The following is a 26,302-nucleotide window of genomic DNA, read 5'->3' as shown; positions in this document are numbered from 1 at the left end:
GTCTCAAGGAGGCAAGAAAGAAACCCACTCTCAACCCGTACGATGTTATAAACTACAGGCCTGTCTCTCTCCTCCCATTCCTGTCTAAAACACTTGAACGCGCTGTCTTTAAACAACTCTCCTGTTATCTCCATCAGAACAACCTTCTTGATCCCCACCAGTCTGGTTTCAAGGCAGGTCACTCCACAGAAACTGCTCTCCTCGCTGTCTCTGAGGAACTGCACACTGCTAAAGCAGCCTCCCTCTCCTCTGTCATCATCCTGTTGGACCTGTCTGCTGCATTCGACACGGTGAACCATCAGATCCTCCTTCGCACTCTCCAAGAACTTGGAGTTTCAGGCTCTGCACTTTCCCTCCTCACCTCAAACCTTGAAAACCGCACCTACAGGGTAACTTGGAGAGGGTCCGAGTCCGACCCTTGTCAATTAACTACAGGGGTACCTCAGGGCTCTGTCCTTGGTCCCCTCCTCTTCTCTCTGTACACAAGCTCGCTCGGATCGGTCATTAGCCCGCATGGTTTTTCATACCACTGCTACGCTGACGACACCCAATTAATTCAGTCTTTTCCCCGTTCTGAAACCCAGGTCGTCGCACGCATCTCTGCTTGTCTAGCAGACATCTCTCAGTGGATGTCTGCTCACCACCTCAAGCTCAACCTTGACAAGACTGAACTGCTTTTTCTTCCGGGAAAAGAGTGTCCCACTCTTGACCTAACAATCAACATCGGCCCCTCTGTTGTTTCCCCGACTCAGACTGCAAGGAATCTGGGTGTGACCCTAGATAACAACCTGTCCTTCACTGCAAACATCGCTGCAACAACCCGCTGCTGCAGATACACTCTTTACAACATCAGGAGGATACGTCCCCTCCTGACCCAGAAAGCGACGCAGGTTCTGGTCCAGGCTCTCGTCATCTCACGCCTAGACTACTGCAACTCCCCCCTGGCTGGTCTACCTGCATGTGCCATCCGACCTCTGCAGCTCATCCAGAATGCAGCGGCTCGTCTGGTCTTCAACCTTCCTAAATTCTCCCACACCACGCCGCTCCTCCGCTCCCTTCACTGGCTTCCAGTAACTGTTGGAATCCACTTCAAGACACTGGTACTTGTGTACCATGCTGTGAATGGATCTGGCCCTTCCTACATCCAGGACATGGTTAAACCATACACCCCAGCACGTGCACTCCGCTCTGCATCAGCCAAACGGCTCGCTGCCCCCGCACTGCGAGGGGGACCCAAGTTCCCATCAACAAAAACACCCCCCCTGTGTTATATCTGTTTTTACTTACTGTCTCTGTGATTTCCCTTCTGATTGATCACCTGATTCTGCTCACCTGGTGCCCTTGTGTTATCCTGCTCCCCCCCAAAATATTGAAGTTAAAAGCATCAATCTGGTGCACTTTGAGAGCAAAATTAAGAGATCTATGGATACATCTCTCAACACCCATATGAAACAGAACTGTAAACAGATTTTTCTTTATGGATATTTTACTAATCACTCCCTTTTTAAACTGTATTCTTGTTTTGTCATATAGTATTTCACAGAGGTGGGGACTCGAGTCACATGACTTGACTCGAGTCAGACTCGAGTCGCATATTTTTTGACTTGAGACTTGCTTGACTAACATTGATAAAAGACTTTGTTATGGCAGAATGTTTAATACAGCGTATTTCTGATATTCATTAATGATCACATGGTATTCCATATGATGTGTGTTACTGAGTTGGGTCACACACAGTTAGAGAGACAATGGTCGTTCTGAATTATCAATAGATGTATTCATTTTAAGTGAGCTGACACCAAGGGTATAGGAAGTTCAGAGAAGGCCTCGGGTTATAAAAACAGTTAACCTTTGTTAGTTAACTAATCCTAAGGATGTCATGAGATGATGACGTTTAAACATATACAGGTATAGCTTTCAGAGAGAAAAACATGTGACATTTGTGTGGTTGGCTGCATGATAAAATGTGCGTGCGTTAAACATGTTTGGGGAACATGTTCGTGTGTCATTTAGAAAAGTATATCTAGCCCTGTTTTTCTTCTGTTCTGTGGAGCATTTCCACGATTGGCTGCTGTGGCAGCAGGTGATGTACTTCCCATTATTGTTTGTTTGTTGCAACAACTAAATAATAATTACTTATCAGCTATATCTGTGTTTGTGTTTTATTGATTCCTCTCTGTTTCATTCTTTCCTGTTGTGTTATGCTGGATATCTCCACAACATTTTGGAGGTCCTACCGAGATTGCCAATGCTGGGGGTTGCTGTGTTCCTTCTCTGGAGGTCTCAACTCACCCTGATCAGGCAGCTACATAGAAAGCTGTGGTAAAATCTCAAGGAATTGAGAAACCAGACTTGAGACTTCCACAGAGGAAATACCAACTCACAGTAAGCAAAACGTATTTGGAATGAAATGACTTTTGAAGTTGTATTGGTTAAGAGGAAAAAGGCAGAGGAGTGGAGTTAAGGCACAGCTATGGCTGAGATATATTTGTTGATTGTTCTGTCTGCTGGTTGTCATTGTTGATTCGTAAAGGTCTTGTTTTATGTTGATAAATGTTTATACTGGAGAGATCACTGTATTCTGCTCGTAGTCTGCCTGAGAAGCTAAGGGTTTGACTGAGGGGATATGATCTTTGCTAGCCGTAAGGACATGTTATGCTGGAGGAATCACTGTATTTGCTCGTAGTCTTGAATTCTGCCTGAGAAGATCCTAATGATTTGTCTTAAGGTTCAGAGATTTATTGGCTGAGGAATACAAATTTGCTTTGCGAGCCAAGTGCACAAAAACAGGGTGCCTGTTCCGGTCCGTTCGGTAATTAAGAGATTAATAAGCCCGATCTGAGTCGAGGGGGTTAAAAATATAAAAAGCTCTGCTCGCGACTCTGTGAATTCACAAAATACAAAAGTGGAGGAAATCATGTTTTGTCAGGCCGTAATGAGTTAGAGACTCAGTATAAAGCGCTAAATGTTTTGGTATACCATAGTTTGTTGTTAATTGTTAAAAGAAGCCCCCTTCTCCTGAAAAGGCTGAGAGCTCCAGCCGGGGTGTGTCTGTATTTGTCTGTGAAAGTATTTCCCCCTCTTTCTGATTCTGTAGAAGAGGAGACCCTTTGTTTTATCAGCCGTGAGAGCAGCAGTGCGTCTGTGTGCTCTTTTCTCTGATGCCTAAAAAAAGGAGTGAGTTTAAATAAGAAGTGAAAGATCAATGAGTGATCTGAAGTTGGAGTGAATACATTGAAAATTAATAGATCAATGTGTGATTTGATGTAGTACATATATTGAAATAAATAAGAAACAATGATTTGTTGTTTTTAGCATAGTTTTTGTAGGATACAGTTACGTCACATTGTGGATTTTATGAGAAGTATTGAGAACTGATTGTTACCATTGCATTGCATTGTGAATTTCATGGTATTTGTCATTAACTAAGAATTGTACTTAATTATATTTCATACAGTAACATTAAGGGAAAGTAAAAAGAGATTTACTGAGTATATGAAGTAGCTATATTGAAATAAAAAGATTTAGTTTTATTTTCACCTAGAATTAAGATGTTTTGAAAAGTCTAGAGAGAGTAAAAGTTATATAAAGTTAACTACTATTCTGGAAAAGTTCCTATGGTTTACTGTTTTATGAGTAACATAAAATAAAAATATATGTATTTACTAGATATAAGAACAACATGCTTATCTAGGTTAACAGAAAGTTGCTATTAACCAGTTTCAGCTGCAACTATCCTATCTTTGTTCTAAAGAGAACATACGTTGAATTTACAATTAATGTTAGGAAAGTTCACAATTGATATCATTAAAGACCGTTTTGGATTAATAGGGCGTGTCTGTCATAAACATTCATGCTTAGATGGAATAAAGTGTTGAGATGTTCTCAGAGTGGGAGTTTTCATGATGCCTTCTTTGTTTTTATTGAAACAATTAAGTGATAAAGAAAACTGTTCCGTGATGATTTCTTTAGATTTTAGCTTTAGTAATGAAGATTACATTTTGTGAGGAAACTTTTCCACCAAGAATTCCTTTAAGTGTTCCAAAAATATATTCATTAACTGTAATTAGATTACTTGTTTTTCAAATATAGCGCTGAATACAGTTAGTTTTGTATTATTACAACCTAACCATGCTTGTAACACAACTTGGATAAACAATTAGAAAATGAATAGAATAAGCAAATAGATAAAAGATGAGTCTATAGTGGTTAAGGAGGGTTTCCTTGTTTTGCTCATTTGACTTAGAACTGAAGTAAAGAAGAATAGTGTTTTATGAGAACTGTCATTCCTCATGGTTTTTAAAGATAAATCATCAGTTTTTATAGACTTTGATGTTAAAATGGATCATGGTGGAGAATTAATACCTTTTTAGTTTCGAATTTAAGAAGATTTTAAAGATGATGTTTATGTTATTTTCCTGACTAGAATTTAAAAGCAGGACGTCAACTAGAAAAGAGATTTTACAATTTAGTTTTACTACTTTTGATGAAGTAAAGAATCTGGGTAAACTACCACCGTTAGTTTGTTTTAACATTCACATGTTTCAGCATTCCTGACCATATGGACACTCAGCCATTTTGTAACCCGTTGGGGGAGAGATTTAAATTGAGTTTTTCTCTAGTAGCTGATTGGCTGTGATTACAGCAGCACTGGATAGTTATGCGCCACCTTTGGGTTGTACTCTGAATCAGTGTGTTGGTGAAATGTTGCTCACTACAGAAACAGAAGAAGTGTGCAAAGAACGCATCTCTGAGGAGGTTTTGACATTTTGCTTGTGCCTCGTTGTCAAGGCAACAGTGGTGTAAAGAGGAACTGCAGTTTTGGGGGATTTCTACTGTGCAGAGGACAACGTGTGTCTGCTGATTGTACCACATTGATCCAAGAGTTTCCTTCTCTCCAGATGCCAGAGAGAGTTTCCTTGAGCCCACTGACCAGGGCCGTTTCTAGCTTTTTGGGGACCCTGCCACTGACTACAGCTGCAGAGGACAACGAATCACTGACTGTTCTCATTATGACAAGATCTTGAGACAGGCTTTTCTCAGACTGGTCAGACTCTGAAGAAATTATGCAATGATTTTATAGCATAACTGTGCAAGAGTTTTCCAGAGGGTGGTGCAGAACATTATGTTTAGTGTTTAAGAAAAGAGGCTGCTTGTTTAACGATGGTCTGGAATACTGAAAAGATTAAAGTTTAATATCCTTGTTTAGCATACAAGACATCTGATTATTATGTCACACATAATAATCTTGACATATAAACTAGCTATGGGTAAAACGTGTGGTCGTTATACCATTGTTATCATGAACTAAAAATAAATAGGGAAATAGTCTGGTTAAAGATGAACGGATTTGATATCCTAGAGAGGGTTAGTTATATTGTGAATACTTCACAAAGTATTTACTAATGTATTTTGAAGAACAAATAACAAAAACACGAGTCCAATTTTGTTTTGTTTTTAGATTAAATTGTCCATTACCAAAACTGTTCACCTTAGGTCTAGCTTTAGACTTTGATAGTAAAGGAGTATTTAGGCTTATTTTTATATATCTGACATTTTTTAAACATGTTGGCTATTTCCTAGATGGAGAGATGGCATTACTCTCCAATTGTTACGAACATTTCTGAAGATTTAATATTTGTTCCATTTATAATATTCCTATTTCAAACGTAATTTTAGAGTAACAAAGGCTGATGCTGAACTTGGAAAACATGTGTTTGCATGTCGTAAACAAAGAGGCTTTGTTTGTTCAATCACCAGTTAAATCTCATACAGTAATAATGATTGATTTGGCTAAAGCTTAGTTTAACATCCTGGTGAAACATTATGAGATATGTTCACTTCTAAGGGTAAACAAATTGATTAAAATGGATTATTGTTATTATTATTGATTAATTTGGAATATTAATTAAAAAGGCCGTTATCTGCAGGTTCACTTAGGAATGCCTTGCATGAACATTTGTCAGGCTTTGTGTTTCCTAGGGGCAGTACATTAATGAAGTTTATTGATAATTTGTTTGTTTAAACATCTGAAGAAAATTGTGCTGCGAACACGGGAAAAACTGTGTTGCATTGTTTGACATCAACACAATGATGTCACTGATTAAAAACTCCAGCTGGTAGAATATCAAAGTGCACTATTATAGGACATGAGATCTCGAGACTGACTTAGACTTTGCAAAGACTGAATGAATGTGAATTGATTTGTCAATTCCTGACTGTTACAGTAACACTGACCCACCGACAAGGTGATTTTATTTTGGGATGCACACAATGCTTTTGGCAATGGTTTTCTGACTATGCCATTGTTGAACCATTGTGAGACATGACGCATGAATTTTGTTTGACTCTGCATGATCCCTGCATGGCTTGATGACTATGTAGCTTGATTTTTAACATTGTTGATTCTTTTTGACAGGAGAACGTTTTTTCATCCTTTGTTTTAGGTGTTCCTGATGATGAGTCATAGGACTTTGAAATAACATTGTATGAGCAGATGGGTACTCTGAAGTATCTTACTTGGGGAAACATGGTCTCTATGGGTTGGAGGACAATGTTTCCAGGAGGGGTATAATGGGTTTATTGTTCAATTTAGTAATTTAATTTCAAGATGTATTTGATAATATTTTGTTTCCATCCCAGTTGAAATCTTTCATTATTTCTTCTGTGACACATTGGTTTCAGATTTCTTTGAATCTTGTCACGTGAATCTTTGAACCCTCACATGATCCAGAGGGCAAATGAAACTTGTCGCCTAAAAAAACTTTTTCCTACATGGTCAAGCTCTCAGATTGGGTTCTGCTAAGACGTATGATTAAATGTATTGTTCGAAGTTGAGATCTGATTGGTTTCAGCACCATGGCTGAACAATGTTGCAGGAGATGTTTGTTGTGTGTTTAGGAAATTGTGGGTAAGTAAAAACACAACACAAACAACATTTCATGGTTTCAAGAAGTTTAAAAATGATAGATAAGACTCTAAGACCTAGTGGTCGACTGTAGGCTGTTAACCCAGAATGCAAGTGCTATTTTCTACCCAGGCCAAAGCTGTTTTTCCCCTTGCAATCTTGAGGAGGGAAGATGGATCATTCTGAGGCAGACTGGAGTGTCAATGAAGGCAGCTGGATGACTTCCAGCTATTCTTCTACTGCTATTGTCTTATGGGTTTGGGTCAACACGAAGTACAAAACCCAAAACTTCTGAGATGATTTACAGCCAAGTATATTAGTAATCTCAACACTCCAGAGAACATATAGAAGATCTACCGTTAACTGTTCTTTTACTGAAGTCTCAGTTTTTCTGACTACAGTTCCGTCCAATTCAAATGGTAATGATGTTGCTTCAGATGTCATCAAGGGATTTTGCTATGAGATGGGACACCACAGCATGAAGGCTAAGATAGATATTCCATCTAAAGGCTACGCATGGAGATCGGAACGTGCACATCCTGAAGAAGTGATTACTGGACAATATAACAGAAGTAGAAAAGGATGGACGCCAGTTACATCTTGCTATAAGTGTTTTGGAAGATTTTTCATTATGTATAATCAAGTATTAATTGTATGTTGCTTTGTTATTAGGCTATGTATGTAAGTTTGTTAAACTTGAATGGGACAAATTGATTTTTTCCTCTTAAACATACTGAGGTTTTTAAATGATTTTCCATTTAAGTAGAGTAGGATTAGCGCAATTGTCTTTTCTTCCACTTTTTGTGTTATAATCAAAAAGGTGTTTTTTTGGCTATTGTGAGTAGGTACAGTACATGTGACCTGTGACTTCTGCCTTAAGTAAAATGATTACCCATCGATAAATATTTTTCAGAAAGTCATTTTGGGCTTTCGAGGGCGGAACTCAGTAGGTTACTTGTAATAATAATTTTTTTTGATTAAGTGATCTTAATTAATAAAAGGAGGGAGTGTTATGGCAGAATGTTTAATACAGCGTATTTCTGATATTCATTAATGATCACATGGTATTCCATATGATGTGTGTTACTGAGTTGGGTCACACACAGTTAGAGAGACAATGGTCGTTCTGAATTATCAATAGATGTATTCATTTTAAGTGAGCTGACACCAAGGGTATAGGAAGTTCAGAGAAGGCCTCGGGTTATAAAAACAGTTAACCTTTGTTAGTTAACTAATCCTAAGGATGTCATGAGATGATGACGTTTAAACATATACAGGTATAGCTTTCAGAGAGAAAAACATGTGACATTTGTGTGGTTGGCTGCATGATAAAATGTGCGTGCGTTAAACATGTTTGGGGAACATGTTCGTGTGTCATTTAGAAAAGTATATCTAGCCCTGTTTTTCTTCTGTTCTGTGGAGCATTTCCACGATTGGCTGCTGTGGCAGCAGGTGATGTACTTCCCATTATTGTTTGTTTGTTGCAACAACTAAATAATAATTACTTATCAGCTATATCTGTGTTTGTGTTTTATTGATTCCTCTCTGTTTCATTCTTTCCTGTTGTGTTATGCTGGATATCTCCACAACAACTTGACTTGACTTTGACTTGGTATTCACGACTTGAGACTTGACTTAAGCTTGAGACAGATGACTTGAAAGGACTTGTCTGTTTAAAATTAAATATTTGCGTTTGTTTTTGTAGTGAGATATTACGTTTAGTTTTTTCGAAAAACGTGATTGGGTGATTATAGCGCCATGCGCGCAAACCTGGCAACCCACTACGGCAGGAGTGTCAGTTAACATGGCAGCGGCTAGCGTTACTCCACAAATAGTGAAGTTTGGATTCAAGGATTATGTTGTCGATGACGCTAATAAGAAGAGAACAGCGGTATGCAGGGTCTGCAGCATAAAGATCAGTGACACGACCACCACAACATCCAACTTCATTCGTCACTACAAAAAAACCCACAGAGAAAGGTGCGTGCATGTGTTGTGTTAGCTAGAAAGCTATCGTTAAGTTTAAGCTACGTTAGACTTGGTTTCAAATCGATTAAGCATTACAAAGAGAAGACAAAACGGTAAATGAACACTAGAACCGCCAAGGGATTCATTTTGACTAACACTGATACTGACGGGCAGTCAGGAGAGGGAGAGAGAGAGAGGAAAAGAGATGCCTCGTTTATTTCCCCTGTGTTATCAGAAGTTACTGTAAACTGTTGAATAATGTAGTTCATCTACTTTTAGTAGTTTGTTTAAATGTTTTAATTATGTTGTTTTTGTTTGTAGAAGTGCATCATTCCTTGATTTATTGTAAAATGAATCTGAACTTTTTGATCTGTTATGATGATAAACTGAAGCAATTTCTAAATTAACCCAATTAAGTGAGTTTTAAATCGTCCTACTTAGTTTATAAGGAAATTATGAAGAGGAACAAATTAAATGATTTGAAAATGATATCTATGTAGGTGCTGACGCTGTTGGCGGTTCTAGTGTTAACAGAAATCTAAATTAAATATGTGTAATGGCAAATGCCATATATGATTTTCTTACCTGGAATTCTGCCTTTTTGAACAGACTTTTTGACTGAGTCATAGCTATATTGAGTCCTAGCTATATTGAGTCCTAGCTATATTGTCTGCAGTTCTAGGGTTAATATTAATCTAATATGATTGTCATCGGTCTAAATTAGATTTCAAATGATTAACTGTGTATGTGATGAAGATCATAGTGTGGGTTGAATCCATTTTCATAACCACTGTCTTTTAACTGATTTAAATGCGGAAACTGGGCTTATTCATCAGAATTTTGTATGACTTGACTTGACTTGACTTGACCTGAGCAATGACTTGATTTGACTTGCTTGACTCTCACCACAGTGACTTGGGACTTGCTTGATACTTGTAGGTCAAGACTTGAGACTTGCTCATGACTTGCACATGTAGGACTTACTCCCACCTCTGGTATTTCATAACTGTTTTTCATTTATTCTCTCTGGCTGTCCATCTCATAATGTTCACATAAAAACTAGCTGTCAATAGGAATATCATTCAGAAGAATTATAATTTCATGCAAAAATCTGTCACAAAAAGAGGTTGCACATTTACATTCAGGTGTTGTTATGGCAACGTCAGTGGCCAAACAGCCACATTTACTGCTGCAAATACGTTCAATCATGCTGTCGACACGTAAAGCAGTGGCAACTATGCCACCATTTCAGCTGACTTTTTCTCAGAAATACTGTCACATAACATCCATATATTTCAGTGCTAGGTTGATGCTTAGCTAAGCTAACTATGAAACACTTTAACTGACAGGAGGACTCAGGATCAACTGTGTACTGTAAGGTAGCTTCTAGCTTCATGTCGAACAGTAAGTCAACATTTCCCAGAGCTTTCTTTGAAATCACCAGGTAACGCTAAAAAACATTACATTTAGATTGTATGACAAAGTGTTTATTTAATATATCTGGCTAGCTATAGCTACTTGCTAACGGTTTAGCTTACCCCCGCGATTCAAAGTAACGTCAACGTAGCTGTAATTTCTCCTGGCTCAAGTGCTGGCTCTGGGGTTGTTGTGTGAACCACCACTTGAGAATTGTCGTCTTTTTTAAGAACAAATGTTCTTATGTCCATCTTCAAAAACTCTGAGTCTGAGACTGACAGTTTATTTTAAACATTGTCACAGCTCACAGGATAGGTACCTGTCAGCCAATAAGACAGATGTTTATTTCCATTCAACTCTCTGGTTGGTCTGGTGCCTTGCCTCTGTTGCATTCACTGAACATGGGAAATTAAATCCTGCCGTCCTCTCTAGTGTCATGATGAGGTTCAGGTAAAGCACGGTTAATGTATTATATGATTGACTCAATAATATAATACATGACTTTGAGAGTAGGCAATCTAGGCATATTAACAAAATTAATTAAACATACTTATCACGGCGACGGTGAACTGAGATTGCAGCTTTTTTTTTTCTATTTTTGCTAGGGGGCCCTTAGTGGCTGCGGGGCCCTAAGCGGCCGCTTATGTCGCTTAATGGGTCGGGCCGGCTCTGAATGTTCCTCTCGGGCTGCATTTAAAAATAAAATAGGAGAAAATAAATAAAATAGCTTTTGAAAATATGTGCATCTTAAAAGTGCTTAATTTTAGATAAATAAAATAAAGTGTAGCAGCAGCTTGAGTTTCCCTTTTTCTTTGTTAACCGTTTCACATCATGACTTAACAGTTTCAGCCGATTATAGAACAATATCAGTCTTTACACATCATAACAATTGAACAGTTTTAAAGTTTCTCTTTCTTTCCCTCTTATATTGCAGTCCATCACTCACTTTGTTTTAATTCAGTGCGAGAATTGAGCTTGAGCTTGTCCTGCCAGGAGTTTAGATCTGGGCTGAAATGGTGTCAGGGCCATTCTCATACACACATGTAGGTGCTCATTGGTTAGCCTCGGTTAGCCTGCCCTGGAACGATATTTAGTTTTAATTTTGATCCTGGTGGACTGATCATATTGGGCTCTGAGACTGCTTATTTTTTGTGACCTCAGTTCTGACTAGAGAGGAAATGTTTGGTCAAACACTTTGTGTTTTGTCTCATAGTGGCGTTTTGGCACTTTTAATGAGCGCCACGGTCTCTGAACAAATGAGACACACTGGCTCTGTGCTCCCAGTGGGCAGGATGAACATGAATGAGTCCGTCCACTCAGGGTTAAAAGCTCTGTTCTCACTGTCCACTTTCCTCTTCTTGGAGAGCGCCATGTGTAATTATTTGTCTCTCCCTGTCTGCCGCTAACACGCCTGTTCACTCTCCTCTCCGCTTCTCTCCCTGCATCGCTAATTATTCTCTTCAGTCACTTTCCTCTCCGCTTCTCTCTTCTCTTCTTCTGTGTTTCTCTCCCTGTATCGCTCACTCGTCTCTTTCGCCCGCTGTCGGCAGCGGTTAAAATAGAATCGCCCCGTCAAAATTGAATTCCCCTATTAATGTATTGATTATAGGTCCGGGTCCGTAAACCTTTGCAAAACCTTGTGTACCGATTCCCAGAACTTAAGTATTTTTTGGCATTTCCAAAATATGTGTGCATGGTTGGCCTCTGATTCTCCACATTCTCTCCAGCAGAGGATTTGTATTTAAGTATTTACTCTGATGCTTCGGTGTTATAAAAAATCTGATCACATTTTTCCATGAGTATTCCCTTCATATCCGTGAATTGGTGGATGATTGATGTATCTTCCACATGTTTTGCCAATCATCATCTGAAATGGTTGTGTTAAATTCTGTTTCCCATTTCTCTTTTATACATTTAGTTGAATGTGTATTTGTGGACAATACTTTGTAGAGCAGTTATGATTCTGATTTTGGTTTCTTTGAATTAGTTGTGATTTGAATCACACCATTCACTTCAGCAGAGGGGTCTCTTTTAATTTGCTTTTTGTAGTAGTCCCTTATTTGTAAGTACCTGTAGAAGTCATGTTTATCCAGATCATATTTATCCTTCAAATTCTGGAAACTCCAGCTCCCCATCCTTCTCTAAAGTGCACCATGCTGTAATCCCCTTGGTTACCCATAGTTTGAATCCCTTATCGTATCCAGCCGGTTTAAAACTACTATCAAATGCTACCCATTTTAGTAAATGTATATTTTTCCCTATCCCGTGCTTTTTAACTATTTTAAACCATAATTTGAGAGTGAAGGATGTAATTAAATCTAGTTGGTTCTGTATTATCTTGTATATTTCTTTATCGCCAATAATATTCTGGATTGGATATTCAACACATTATTTTTCTATTTCCTTCCACTTTGATGTGTAATCTGGTTTGCACCAGCATACAACATATCTTAATTGGGCAGCATTATAGTATTCCTTTAGTTTTGGAAGGCCCATGCCCCATTTGTTTTTAGGTAACTGGAGAGTTTCATACTTTACTCTGGGTTTTCCCCCCCCCCAAATAAACCTTGATATTTGCCTGTCCCATGTTGTAAATTGAGTTTGGGGAACCTCCCCTGGTAGGGATTGGAACAGGTAGAGAAGTCGGGGCGGAAGATTCATTTTCACCGTCTCCATTCTAGAGGTAAAGTCTAGTGGTATAGTAGACCATCTCTCGATATCTTTTTGTATCTCTTGATTTATCTTATTGTAGTTTGCTTTGTATATTACATTACATGTCACTTGTTAGATGCTTTTATCCAAAACTACTTACATACATTCAATACTGTGGGCAATCCCCACAGGAGCAATTTGGGCTGAAGTGTCTTGCCCAGGGACACAACGACATGCTGACTGCAGTGGGGTTTGAACCTGTGACCCCCTGATTCAAAGTTCAGCGCACTAAGTTCAGTGCACTATTCCACTGAGCCACAGCCTATTTTATTTAATCCACTAGTAATGATGACACCCAAATATTTGTATTTGCTCTAAATTCCAATTTAGATGAAATGTGTGCCTAATCATTGTTGATGGTGTGTAGTTAAGTGTTAGTATATGTGTTTTTTAAATATTAATTGTATATCCAGAAAGGTGTCCATATGTTTCTAGAAGCACCGGAAGTGATGTATTTGGTTGTTCAAGAAAGGCTATGACATCATCTGCAAAAAGTCCTATCTTATGTTCCATCCCCTTTATCTCAACACCCTTAATTTCTTTATTTTGGCGAATGGCCTGTGCCAAGGGCTCCACGAATAGAGCAAATAGAGTGGGTGATAGACAACATCCTTCAGGGTTCATACACTTTTTCACCAATGATTTTCAATGACTTTTCCATGACTTCTCCATGACCTTTACCTAATTTTCCATGACCAAAAAAATTACTCTTTCTCAGCGGTACCACAGAAAATGGTTTATTTTAACATGGAACAGGAAAATAAGGTCTGCATATGAAACATGTTGTGCCTATCTAAAACAAATCCAATAGGCTTACTAGCTTCTACGGGCTAAAGCAACTAAAATCTCTCACCAGCAAAATACCTCGACAGTTAAATGCCATTTTATGTTTCATTACCATACGATACAGTATTTATTATCATTATAGTATTACTATTTCGGCCATTAGCTAAAATATAAATTATATTTGATGCAACTTTAGTTACATTTCCATGACTTTTCCAAAACTTTGGGAAAAATATTGTTTTCCATAACCTTTCCAGGGCCTGGAATTTGCATTTTGAATTTCCATGACTTTTCCAGGTTTTGACCGTAAGAAACCCTGATCCTTGTCTGGTTGATCTCTGTAAATCAATTTTGTCTGTCAAGCTTCCATTAATTTTGATTCTAGCCGTTGGTTTTTGATATAATGTTCTTATGCATTATATTACCTTCTTATTAAATCCAAATCGTTCCAATATTTGATACAAAAATTCCCAGTTTACCCGGTCAAATGCTTTTTCTGCGTCAATTACATGTCACTTGTTAGACGCTTTTATCCAAAGCGACTTACATACTCAATACAGTGGGCAATCCCCACAGGAGCAATTTGGGGTGAAGTGTCTCAGGGACACAACGACATGCTGACTGCAGTGGGGTTTGAACCTGTTAGGGTAACCTGATCCGAACACCAACGCACAACCCACTGCACCATACGCCTCCTGTCAATGCTTACTAGTATAGTACTTTGTTTAGTCTTTTGTGCATGGTCCACTATATGGAGAGTTCTTCTAATATTATCTTGTGTTTGACGTTGGCTTACGAATCCTGTCTGGTTTTCTTCTATAATTTCTGATATAAAAGTGTTCAGTCGTTTAGAAATAATTTTTGTGTATATTTTATTGTCCACGTTCAATATTGAGATGGGTCTATAGTTTCCACAGTGTTCTTTATCCCTCCCTGGTTTAGGTATGACTGAAACTATTGCCTCAGTCCATGATGGTGGCATCTTGTTATTTTGAAGTGTCCAATGAAAAGAGGATAGTAGAAGCGGTGCCAGCTCTTCTCTAAACATCTTGTACCACTGTACAGGTATCCATCACTACCTGGAGATTTATTATTTTTTAATGTACTTATTGCGTTATTCACCTCCTCTATTGTGATGTAAGAACATCATTTTGTATGTTGCCAATTGACGGTAAGTCTAGTGAGTTTAAAAAAACAACTAATTTCCTCTTTATCTGCGGATGTTGGTTGTGTATATCATTTCCTGTAGTAATCCTGACAGATTCTTTCTATATTCTCCGGTGTAAACGTTAGCACGTTTGTATCTGGTTCCCTAATTTTATTTATAGTGTTAATTACTCGTTTTCGTAACCGTTTTGCTAATAGTTTAGTGGCTCTGGGTCCAGTTTCATAATAGTTTTGTTTCACAAACTTGTTCCTTTTTTCAATTTCATCAAGTAGTAAATCATTTATCTTTGTTCTCAAATGTTTGATTTCTTGGTCTGTTTCTGATTCTTTTGTATTCTGAAATTCCCTTTCCAATTTTCTTAATCTTTTTGAATATTTTCTATATGCCTCTAATTTCATATTTTTTTCATTTGCAGTTTCAGCTATCAATTTCCCTCTGATGACCGCATTCATGGCATCCCATAGGATTGTAGGGTCTACTGTTCCATTGTCATTTTCCTCTATGTATTTTAAAATTTCTGCTTTTATTCTCTCCTTTCTTTGTTCACTATTTAATATTCCAGCGTTGAGTCTCCAGACAGTGTGTCGTGTCCTGTTATTTAAACATATTTTTAAGAAGACTGGATTGTGGTCCGACACATCTGCCCCTCCTATCCTACATTCCTTTACCCTGTGAATATAATTTACATTTATGAGAAAATAATCAATCCTTGAGTGGACCTTATGGGCGGCCGAAAAATGTGTAAAGTATTTTTCCAAAGGATGTAGGGTTCTCCATACATCTATCAACCCGATTTCTTCCAGTGATATATTTACGAATTTTGATAATTGCCGTTTGGATCTTTTGTGACTAGTTGTATCCTTATTATGGTTCATAACAACATTCAAATCTCCACAGCAAATTAAGATTCCCTTTGTTTCTACAGCAATTACATCGAACAGAGATTTAAAAAAGTTTTTATCGCTTTCTGGAGGTGCATATATATTTATCAGTGTTATTGGTTCATTTTCTAATCTTCCTTTAACTATGATATACCTTCCTTCTTTGTCTTTGATTTCTTTTTCATATTCAAATTGGGTTTGATTGGATATTAATATTGCAACTCCTCTTCTCCTCCCCTCCTTATATGAACTATAGTATACATTTCTGAAACCATACCTTTCATGTTCTAATTTGGATAAATTGGTCTCCTGAAGGAATATAATTTGTACATTTTTCTTTTTCAATTTTCTTATAACCCTCTCTCTTTTCTTTGGTGTGCTTAGACCATTTACATTCAGCTACACTATATTGGTACTGTTAGACATCCTTACGTTTTACGGCTTCCTCAATATGTGCTCCCGAAACCACTCTCCAATACGTAAACATGTACATTATGAACAAAACACAAACCAGAAATAAAAAGGGCTTCCAAATATGTGGGAATCTTCCATCACGGTGCGTGGGGAAAGTCCTCCTCTTCAATGAGGGCCCCTCCTTGGACCTCAAACTAGACCCAAAAAAGGGGGTTCCATAAAGTCCGATCATGTCCAACATAACTAACTCAACATCTCTAGGCCGTCTCATATTGTATTCACTTTCACAGCCTTGAGTGGCTTTAACTTTATAGCCATACCTGCTTTTGTATTCAGATTTCTAACCTCTGTCCTTTAGTAAAGAGTCCTAAGCTCTCAGCTGGTAGGCTTGTAGCTTTTCTCTCGCCCGGTGCGCTGCCTCCCTTCTCGGCTTTGCCCCCTTCACTAGCTGCCACTCCGTCCCTCCTCGCAGTCTCCCCTCCGCTGTAGATTAATTGTCGCCTTCGGGAGTTTCCACCGAGTAGCCTCTTTCTTTCATATCTTGTGCAGCCTCTCTGGCGCTTCCATACGTCTTTACTCCGTTGTTCCAATGTATGCGTATTTTTGCCAAAGGTGTCTGAAAGCGAATTCCCTTTTCCTGCAAGATAGTTTTAATACCAGAGTATGCCTTCCTTTTCTGCACGATCTCTGTCGCATAATCATGATCAAAAAAGATTTGCCTGTCTCCTACTTTAATCTTTTTCTGCCATGCTTTCTTTAGAATCATTTCCTTAGTCTCGTACGTTTGATAGTTCACTATCATTGATCTTGGAGGTGCACTCGGGGGCGGCTTTTGCCCGAGGGCTCGGTGGGCACGTTGGATCTGGAGGGGGGTCCGTCGGGGAGTTCGAGTTCAGTGCTGAGGAGTCGTTCCAGGTATTTACCGGCGGAGCTCCCCTCTGTATCCTCCGGTATGCCGAAGATCCTGATGTTGTTTCTTCTTGTTCTTCCGTCCAGGTCCGTTAATTTGTCTTGCATCTGCCGTGTATGATCCGACATTCCCAACAGTGCACCGTTAGCCACTGACTGCCACTCTTCTAACTCAGCTATGCGTGACTGGGCTTCGCTAACACTCATTTTCGGTGTCTGTAGTTCGTTTTCATTTTCTGTGAGCATACTGTATAATTCTTGCCGGAGGTTATTGATTTCTTCTTTCACTTCCTTCTTCAGTTCATCTTTAAATGTGGATAGCTGGTGTCGTAGGTCCTGCTTGAGCTCTCGCATATCATTGCTAATAGCTGCTAGCCCGGCACGTAGCATATCTGTGGTATCCTGTGGCTCCGGTGTCTCTGTTAGCTCTTCGTCATGTTCGCTAGCTTCGGCGGATTCGTCCATTTCGGGTTGTTCTCCTACTTTGTTTTAGCTGTTAGCTTTCCGACTTTTCCTATTGTTTGCCCCACTTATTTATTACTTTTTTTCGTTGAGTAGTTGACTTTCGTGTGTTTATTCGGGACCGACCTGAGAGAGTTGGTTAACTTGCGTCTTCTCACTCCACCATCATCCAGTTGTAACTTTAACATCCTACCACAACAACCTTGATATCTGGATATTTTTGGAACTTTTAACCTTTGCTAAACTTTGGTGAACCATTGTTCCATTTACTGCAGTTTAGTTCCTTGTTTTAGGCCAAATTAAATCAGCATGGCATTTATTTTATACTTACTATACTTACTTAAAAATGACTATAATCAATACTTTCGATTATAAAAATTGATGTTTTGTATGAAAATGTGAAAACACTGTGACAATATGTGGTTGTCATAGCGATTCAAAAGTACAATTACCCCCTGAATCTGCATCTCCCTTCAGATGTACAAAGCATTTTGTGGTTGAGTGTATTTTTTTTTTAACTGCTCAGCTGTCCATCTCACAACTGCTTTGATTGAGCACAATTTTGGGGGTCTGTTTAGAGGAAAAAGGCTCTAAAACTTTACACTACCTGCGCCAAACAGCAGACTGACATAGTTTACACTTAGCTGATGGAACATTTAGCAGCTGAAATGTCATATATTTCTTTTAGGAGTTGGTAGAGACAAAAAAGAAAAAAAGGATTCAGAAAATGTAATATTGTATTTATCATAAGATGGCAAAACATGTCTTTAATCAAAGACAATGTTGCTGTGTAGACGATGTTCTGATGGCAAGTGTGTCAAACTACCCTAAAAGATGATGATGTTAAATGGAAATGTGTTCCTGTTCAATGTGGTCTAACATCAGTTATTGCAGATTAAAAGGACCTGTCTCACTGGGTTCCACTCATTCTGTGCATGAGACCACTGAAAACTAATTGGTAGATTGTTCTTAAATTAATTAAGATATATGTATACCCCATAGGGCATGAACAACCTAATTACATCATAATCAAACAGTTTGGGTGTGTATGATCAGAGGATCAGTGGTTTGATCCCCAGCAGTCAACATGTCAAAGTGTCTCAGGGCAGACTCTTCAGCTTTAATGCTCCTGTGTGCATGTAGTGTACCGTACTAAAGTGTATGTAAGTATCTTTGGATAAAGGTGTCAGCTAAATGCAGTGGTGGATAGTCACAAAGTAAATGTACTTAGGTACTGTACTCAAGTATAATTTGGAAATACTATTTTTACTTGAATCTACTTTATATATTTTGTAACAGGTTTTAGTCACACATTTTTTGCTAAAAAATATAGAAAATATAAATAAATTATTTCAAAACATTGATATTTATTCATAGGTTAAGATATCCAGCAGCAGCATGTAAAGTCATTTAAATTAGCTCTACATGTAACAGCTGTGATAAACACACTAACACATCATAATCCAATCATACGATTCTGAAATGGGCACAGTACTTTTGCTCTTGGTACTTTAAGTATAATTGAATGCCCAAACTGTTTTACTTTTACCTAAGTATTATTGAAGAAGATTCAACTTATTGTCATTACGTAGTACAGGTACTATGTAATGAAACGGTTTCTCTGCATTTGACCCATCCTAGTGTTAGGAGCAGTGGGCTGCCATTATGAACGGCGCCCGGGGAGCAGTGTAGGGAACGGAGCCTTGCTCAGGGACACCTCGGTAGCACGTGGTCTTTCCGGGACTTGAACTGGTGACCTTCCAGTTGCCAAGCCAAGTCCCTATGGACTTCGCCACCACCGCCCTATTATATTGAATGCAAGACTTTTACTTATAACACATTATTTTTACAATTCATTGCTTCTTTGACTTAAGCAAGACATCTGAGTTTCCACCGCTGGCTAAATGACATGTAATGTAATATAACTCTTTGTAGGCACCATTTTCAGTGTTTCTACCTCAGCATGCGGACCAGTGCTGGGATCCCTCCAGACTTGAATATGGCCAGCAGCCCCTCCCTCTGGTGGGACAGGCTGTGCAGCACGCTGGCCGCACAACGGGCCGTCTCCACGTCAGCTGCTGTTATCATGGCGCGCACCACGGCGCCTACAATGGTGTGAGACTGCACCAGCACCCGGCGACTGGCCTCCTTACGAGTCAGCTGGTTGACTATCATGGCTGCTTTGTTCACCACAACCTGGGGAGGAAATAATGTAACCGTGTCAAATATAATGCCTAAAGAAGGGGTCCAAACCTTTTTCACTGAGGGCCACATACAGAAAAAGGTGAGGTTTATTGCCTCATAAGTTCAGTTAAGTTAAGATAGCAAAATCAATCAAATGTAGGTAAATTATGCTTGATACTTGAATATGCTTTAAGAAAACAAACAGCCTCCTTCAAAGCTCACCAGAGGGTTTACTTTATTTTGTTACAAACAGTGTTGCAGCTCATCCCTTAAAAAAGAAGCCTCAGAATGCTTATAATAAGGGGGGAAATGAAGGGTATATTTCAAGCTGGTTATGGAAATAAGTAATATATTTGTACATATATATTTAAGAAGTACAATATAGGAAAAGCTAAAGTTTCAGGTGTGGGCCATGTTACATTATACTTTTAGAATTTGCTGAGGGCCAATTGAAAATGGACTAAGGGCCGCACTTGGCCCCCGGACACCCCTAGTCTGACAGCTTAGTTCAGGAGTGTCAAACTCAAGGCCCGTGCGCCAAAGGCGGCCCATGACTTCATTTTATGTGGCCCGCAAGAGCTTGCAAAGAATATAATACGTTTATTTGACGGTTACATGCCGCTTTACAGAAGCACGTTGTCCATAAACTACATGTTCCACAATGCATCTCATTTTGTGACATGCACACTGAAGAGACTTGCAATTATTGGCAATTATGTAATATAATACATTATTTTATATATATTATATATTTATATATCTATATTTATAAAGTCTTAAAGTTACAACCGGCCCTTTGAGTGCAACCGTAATACTGATGTGGCCCGCGATGAAATTGAGTTTGACACCCCTGGCTTAGTTGTTAATAATTGTGTGTGCGTACCGGGTCGTCGTCGGCCAGCAGCTTGGTGAGCTCTGGTACGGCCCGGGTGGCCAGCTCTGCGTCGTCCTGGTAGTTTATCAGGTGGACTATAGCATTCTTCAGCAGGTGAGAGGGCTCAGCAAGACGCTGCACGTTGCTCTGTTGTGAAGGATCTGATTGGACGGGCATGGCTGCCTCCCCCTCAACCAGGGTCTCTGGAAACATGGCCACCCTGACCCGCTGAGCCCGGGTTAGAGAGAACTGAGAATCTAAATCTGTCATGGGAGAGAAAGAGAGACAGTCAGAGTGTGTGTGTGTGTGTATGTGTGTGTGAACAGATAACTAACTGTGGTTCTGCAGCCAATGTATGTGTGTGTGTGTCTGAAGTCAAAACAATGCTCAGTAATTACATTCAAGAGGTGAAGTTTGATTCAACATTCAGCTAACCTGGTAATAAGTGTTATCTGAATGCATTGTTCCCAAAAGACAAATAAAGAGTTTTATTGGGTCTCATTAAATGTGATCTAATTTCACCAAATATGGCTCAATAGGGTTTAATCTCGATTAAACACAGCAGAGACACTTTGTCTGCCTCAGGACAAACAGCAGGATATGGTGGTCAACAGTGTCAAATGCAGAAAATCTCGGGAGGCTAAAAACAAGTATTTATTAAATGTAAAAACATTTTTGGGTGAAATCGAGTTCAACTTCAACTTCAAAGAAAACTCCTGTGCCGCGGAGCGAAAAAATCCCTGACTCAAAACGTTTTGAAGTTCTGCGGCCTTGGAAGTGCTACCACATTTATACAGTATACGGAAGGAATGTGGAGGAAAAATAGGTCCAACTTTCCTCAGGTCAACCAAATACTGAACGAGAACGGCAAAGGCTCCTGACAGAGTGCTCCTCTGATAGTTTTGTTGAATGTTTCTTGCTATATACTGTATTTTCTTGTTGCGTACATATATCGCAGTGCTGGATGAGGGCAACAGAGCAATTCACTACACATTTTAGAAATATCTTTATGATTGAGTTGAGTTGGAATCAAGTCTTGATGGACTGAGATTTATGTGAGCTTTATCTTGTGTGTAAATATCTGCATCTTGTTTGTAGTTTTTTTAATTGTATTGAATCCTATAGTATATCCTTGGTTAAAACAAGGTGACTCATTTGGGACGCTTCCCTTCAAGAGGCATCTCCAGATTTCACTTGAAGGACACTCAGGCAAGTCAACACTTTTTTATTTCAACACAAATATTTGAAGAACATCCTTCTGAAACACACTCCAGACTCACAAGATGAGCCTCTAAAATGCTAATTGGTCCCAAACATATTGGAACCTTTCAGATGCACAACTTGATGTAGATAATTAGGGTGATAAGTATGTATTTATGTATTTAAGATGTACAAAATGAAGCAGTGCAATAATTGCAGAGATTAACATAGCAGCATACAACCATCTGCTGCTGAACCTGGAGGATGTTTCTACATCAACTGGGTGGTGAAATAATATTTCTTGTTGAGCCCAAGGTGCTATCATCATTAAAGACATTTTGGAGTTGTGTCTAAAGGGGAATACTTGCTCAATTTATTATTAAATAATCTCAGAGCTGATAACAGACAAGTGAATTCAACCCTATGAGTGTCAGCCTAAAGGCCAATGGTACTTTGAAGAATGTACTGCAAGCAATGGAGAAAACTTCCAGTAGGAGTACAATGGCACATTCAGAGGACACTTTTCCAGGTTTTAATCAAACGTAAGGAAAGAAAACCATCAATCACATGTTGTCTGTGGACAATCTTCCTCTTGAAATGACACTTTTTATTGGACATATCAGCACTCAAGATTTGATTGAAATGCCAACTTGTTGCCAATGTAAGTAATGTTCAGGGCGTTCATTTGTCCAACTTACTGCATGCATCCACATTTGTTGTCAATATAATGTGCATCTCATTTAACAAATATGCATCTATCTATGTAACACAGAAGTCTGAATATTATATTCAAACTGTGACCTTCCAAACACAGTGTTGGGGTTTGATGAAAGGCAATACTTTTGCATTAAGGGCCATGATTGGCTGCTGGTTAATGGTGGATTTCTGCCTCCCAATGAGGAGTGAAGTTCAAGGATCTCAGGATCATTCCAGACGAACAAATGAAAAATCAAGCACAATATTGATAGACCGATAGGTGCACGGGCAGCAGTATTAGTGGTCGTTTATGGACTATACAACTGGTTTCCTCAGTAGGGTTACTGGGTTCAAGGCAAGGCAAGGCAAGGCAAGTTTATTTATATAGCACTTCTCTGTACGCGACAATTCAAAGTGCTTTACAAAACAAATTAAAATACTTTTTATGAATAAATACAGTAAAAACACATTATTTAATGGCATTTTACAACAGGCAATTACAAAGCAAAGAATAATAAAATAATAAAAATAAACACCACAGGTATACAATACATGTTTAAAAGGCATACTGTAGTTCGAATATGAGCAGCTCAATTAAAAGCAGCGGTAAAGAGATATGTTTTTAGTCTTGATTTAAAAATGGTAAGCGTTTCTGTGGACGTGCATGATTTGGGTAGTTTGTTCCAGAGTGTCGGGGCATAATAGCTAAATGCTGCCTCTCCATGTTTTGTTGTTACTCTCGGAACCGATAGCAGACCCGTCCCAGAAGACCTGATGCACCTTGATGGCTCGAAATTGTGTAGGAGTTCATCAATATACTTTGGTCCTAAACCATGTAATGATTTAAAAACTAGCAATAGTACTTTAAAATCAATTCTTTGGCCGACTGGAAGCCAATGTAAAGATTTCAGAACCGGACTGATGTGATCCACTCTTTTAGTGTTAGTGAGGACTCGTGCAGCAGCGTTCTGAATCAGCTGCAGCTTTCTGATGGATTTTTTTGTCAGCCCTGTGAATACACTATTGCAGTAGTCGAGTCTACTAAAGATAAAAGCATGGACAAGCTTTTCTAAGTCCTGTTGTGACATTAGTTTTTTAATCCTCGATATGTTCTTCAGGTGATAGTATGCAGACCTAATGACTGTTGTAATGTGGCTGTTGAAATTCAGGTCTGAGTCCATCACTACACCTAGATTTCTGGCTTTATTAGTGGTTTTGTAGTCTGCCGACTGAAGCTCTGCGATTACTTTTAATCGGTCCTTCTTTGCTCCAGTCAGTGATGTGCTCAATGCACTTGCTCAGTGTTCTAATCGGAGAATAGTCTCCTGGTGTGATTTTAAAATAAATCTGGGTGTCGTCTGCATAGATGTGATAGCTTAGATCGCTCTTTTTAATAATTTCAGCCAGAGGTAGCATATAAATATTAAAAAGCAAAGGTCCTAAGATGGAGCCTTGAGGAACCCCGCATGACATATTTGTCAAAGTTGATGTGTAGTTGCCTATTGAGACAACGTTTTTTCTGTCCTTTAAGTAGGTACTAAACCAATTTAGAGCTGTTCCTGAAACTCCCACCCAGTTTTCTAGACGGTCTAGCAATATGTTGTGGTCAACAGTGTCAAATGCAGCGCTGAGATCTAATAATACTAAAACTGATATTCTGCCACTGTCTGTGTTTAAATGAATGTCATTTAAGACCTTTACAAGTGCAGTTTACCATGTTTATTCCCCTTTCCGGAATAGATATAAGGCTCTCCCTCGCCCTCCCTTCGGCAAATCAGACCATATCTCACTACTGTTGTTGCCTGCGTACAAGCAGAAACTTAAAAGGGACAGACCGATAACAAGGACAGTACAGCGATGGAGCGAGGAGTCAGATTCAGCACTGCAGGATTGCTTTGCATCTACGGATTGGAGTGTGTTTGAGGACAATAACATCAACACACACACGGACACTGTCATCTGCTACATTGGGAAATGCATCGATGACGTGGTACCGAAGGTTTCTGTACGGACATTCCCAAATCAAAAGCCCATGGGTAAACAGTGAGGTGCGCGGCAAACTGAAAGCGCGCACTCTCGCGCACACAGCGGGAGATTTGGAGGAGTACAGGAAGTCTAGGTATGATCTCCGGAGAGCAATTCAAAATGCAAAGAGACAGTACAAAGACAAGGTGGAATCTGACTTCAAAGGCTGTAACACTAGGAATATGTGGGCGGGACTAAGGACAATGACGGACTACAAAGGAGCAGCGGGGGGTGCTGCGGGAGTGTCTGCGTGTGCATCTCTCCCAGATGAGCTAAACAGTTTTTTTGCACGCTTTGAGAGCAGCCAGGCTGTGGAGGTACAGAGGGACCAGGAGCTACACTGCCCTTTTGTTTTAAATAGGGCAGATGTGTGTAAATCCTTTAAAAGGGTTAACCCACACAAGGCTCCTGGACCTGATGGCATCCCTGGCCGTGTTCTCAGGGTGTGTGCAGTTCAGCTGGCAGAGGTGTTCACAGACATCTTCAACAGGTCCCTGCTGCAGTCTGTAGTCCCCACATGTTTTAAACACTCCACCATCATTCCTGTCCCCAAAAAGACAATCATCACCTGCCCCAACGACTACCGCCCAGTAGCACTCACCTCCATCATAATGAAGTGCTTTGAGCGGTTAGTCAAATTATTCATCACCTCCTCCCTCCCTGAATCTCTGGACCCCCTGCAGTTTGCCTACAGAGCAAACAGGTCCACAGACGACGCCATAGCCCTCACCCTCCACACTGCCCTCTCACACCTGGACCCGAAGAACAGGAACACATATGTGAGAATGCTGTTCATTGACTACAGTTCAGCATTCAACACCATTGTGCCCTCCAAGCTGGCCATCAAGCTCAGAGACCTCGGGCTCAACAGCGCCCTCTGTGACTGGATCCTGAACTTCCTGACGGGCAGACCCCAGGCAGTGCGGGTGGGAAATATCACATCCTCCACCCTGATTCTCAACACCGGTGCCCCTCAAGGCTGCGTGCTCAGCCCTCTCCTCTACTCCCTGTTCACCCACGACTGCGTGGCCACACACAGCTCCAACACCATCGTGAAGTTTGCTGATGACACGACCGTCATCGGCCAGATCACAGACGATGACGAGACGGCGTACAGAGAGGAGGTCGAAAACCTGACATCTTGGTGCCAGGAGAACAACCTCCATCTCAACATCAGCAAAACAAAGGAGCTGATTGTGGACTACAGGAAGCAGCAGGGAGAGGGACACGCCCCCATCGCCATCAATGGGACTACGGTGGAGAGAGTCAAAAGCTTCAGGTTCCTTGGGGTCCACATCACTGAGGACCTGACATGGTCTCTTCACACCACCACCATCACCAAGAAAGCTCGACAGCGGCTCTTCTTCCTCCGCAGGTTGAGGAGGTTCAAAATGGATCCCAGGATACTCTGCAACTTCTACAGGTGCACGATAGAGAGTATCCTCACTGGCAGCATGACGGCCTGGTACGGCAGCTGCACCGACCTCGATCGTAAGGCTTTACAGAGGGTGGTGAAAACTGCACAGCACATCACCAGGACGGAGCTGCCATCCATGGAGGACCTTTACTCCCAGCGGCTCAGGAAGAAATCACTACGGATTATCAAAGACCCCCATCACCCCAGCCACAAACTGTTCTTTCTGTTGCCGTCTGGCAGACGTTACCGCAGCATCCTGGCAAGGACAAGAAGATTCAGAGAC

The 26,302-nt window shown here is 39.9% G+C and overlaps 1 protein-coding gene across 1 annotated transcript in view; it reads right to left on the bottom strand.

Moving 5' to 3' along the window:
• LOC117473806 (junction plakoglobin-like) overlaps positions 1–26,302 on the bottom strand; it is a gene marked incomplete at its 5' end in the record, with an annotated part of 174,595 nt that overhangs the window by 106,992 nt on the left and 41,301 nt on the right. Inside the window, 2 exon segments of the mRNA XM_034119701.1 lie at positions 19,581–19,819; positions 20,691–20,944. Coding sequence (XP_033975592.1) covers positions 19,581–19,819; positions 20,691–20,944 — 493 coding nt within the window.

This window comes from Trematomus bernacchii, unplaced genomic scaffold (assembly GCF_902827165.1).
Source record: "Trematomus bernacchii unplaced genomic scaffold, fTreBer1.1, whole genome shotgun sequence".
Lineage (NCBI taxonomy): Eukaryota > Metazoa > Chordata > Actinopteri > Perciformes > Nototheniidae > Trematomus > Trematomus bernacchii.
The sequence above is the reverse complement of the archived record's forward strand: the minus strand, read 5'-3'. Positions and strand labels throughout refer to the sequence as shown.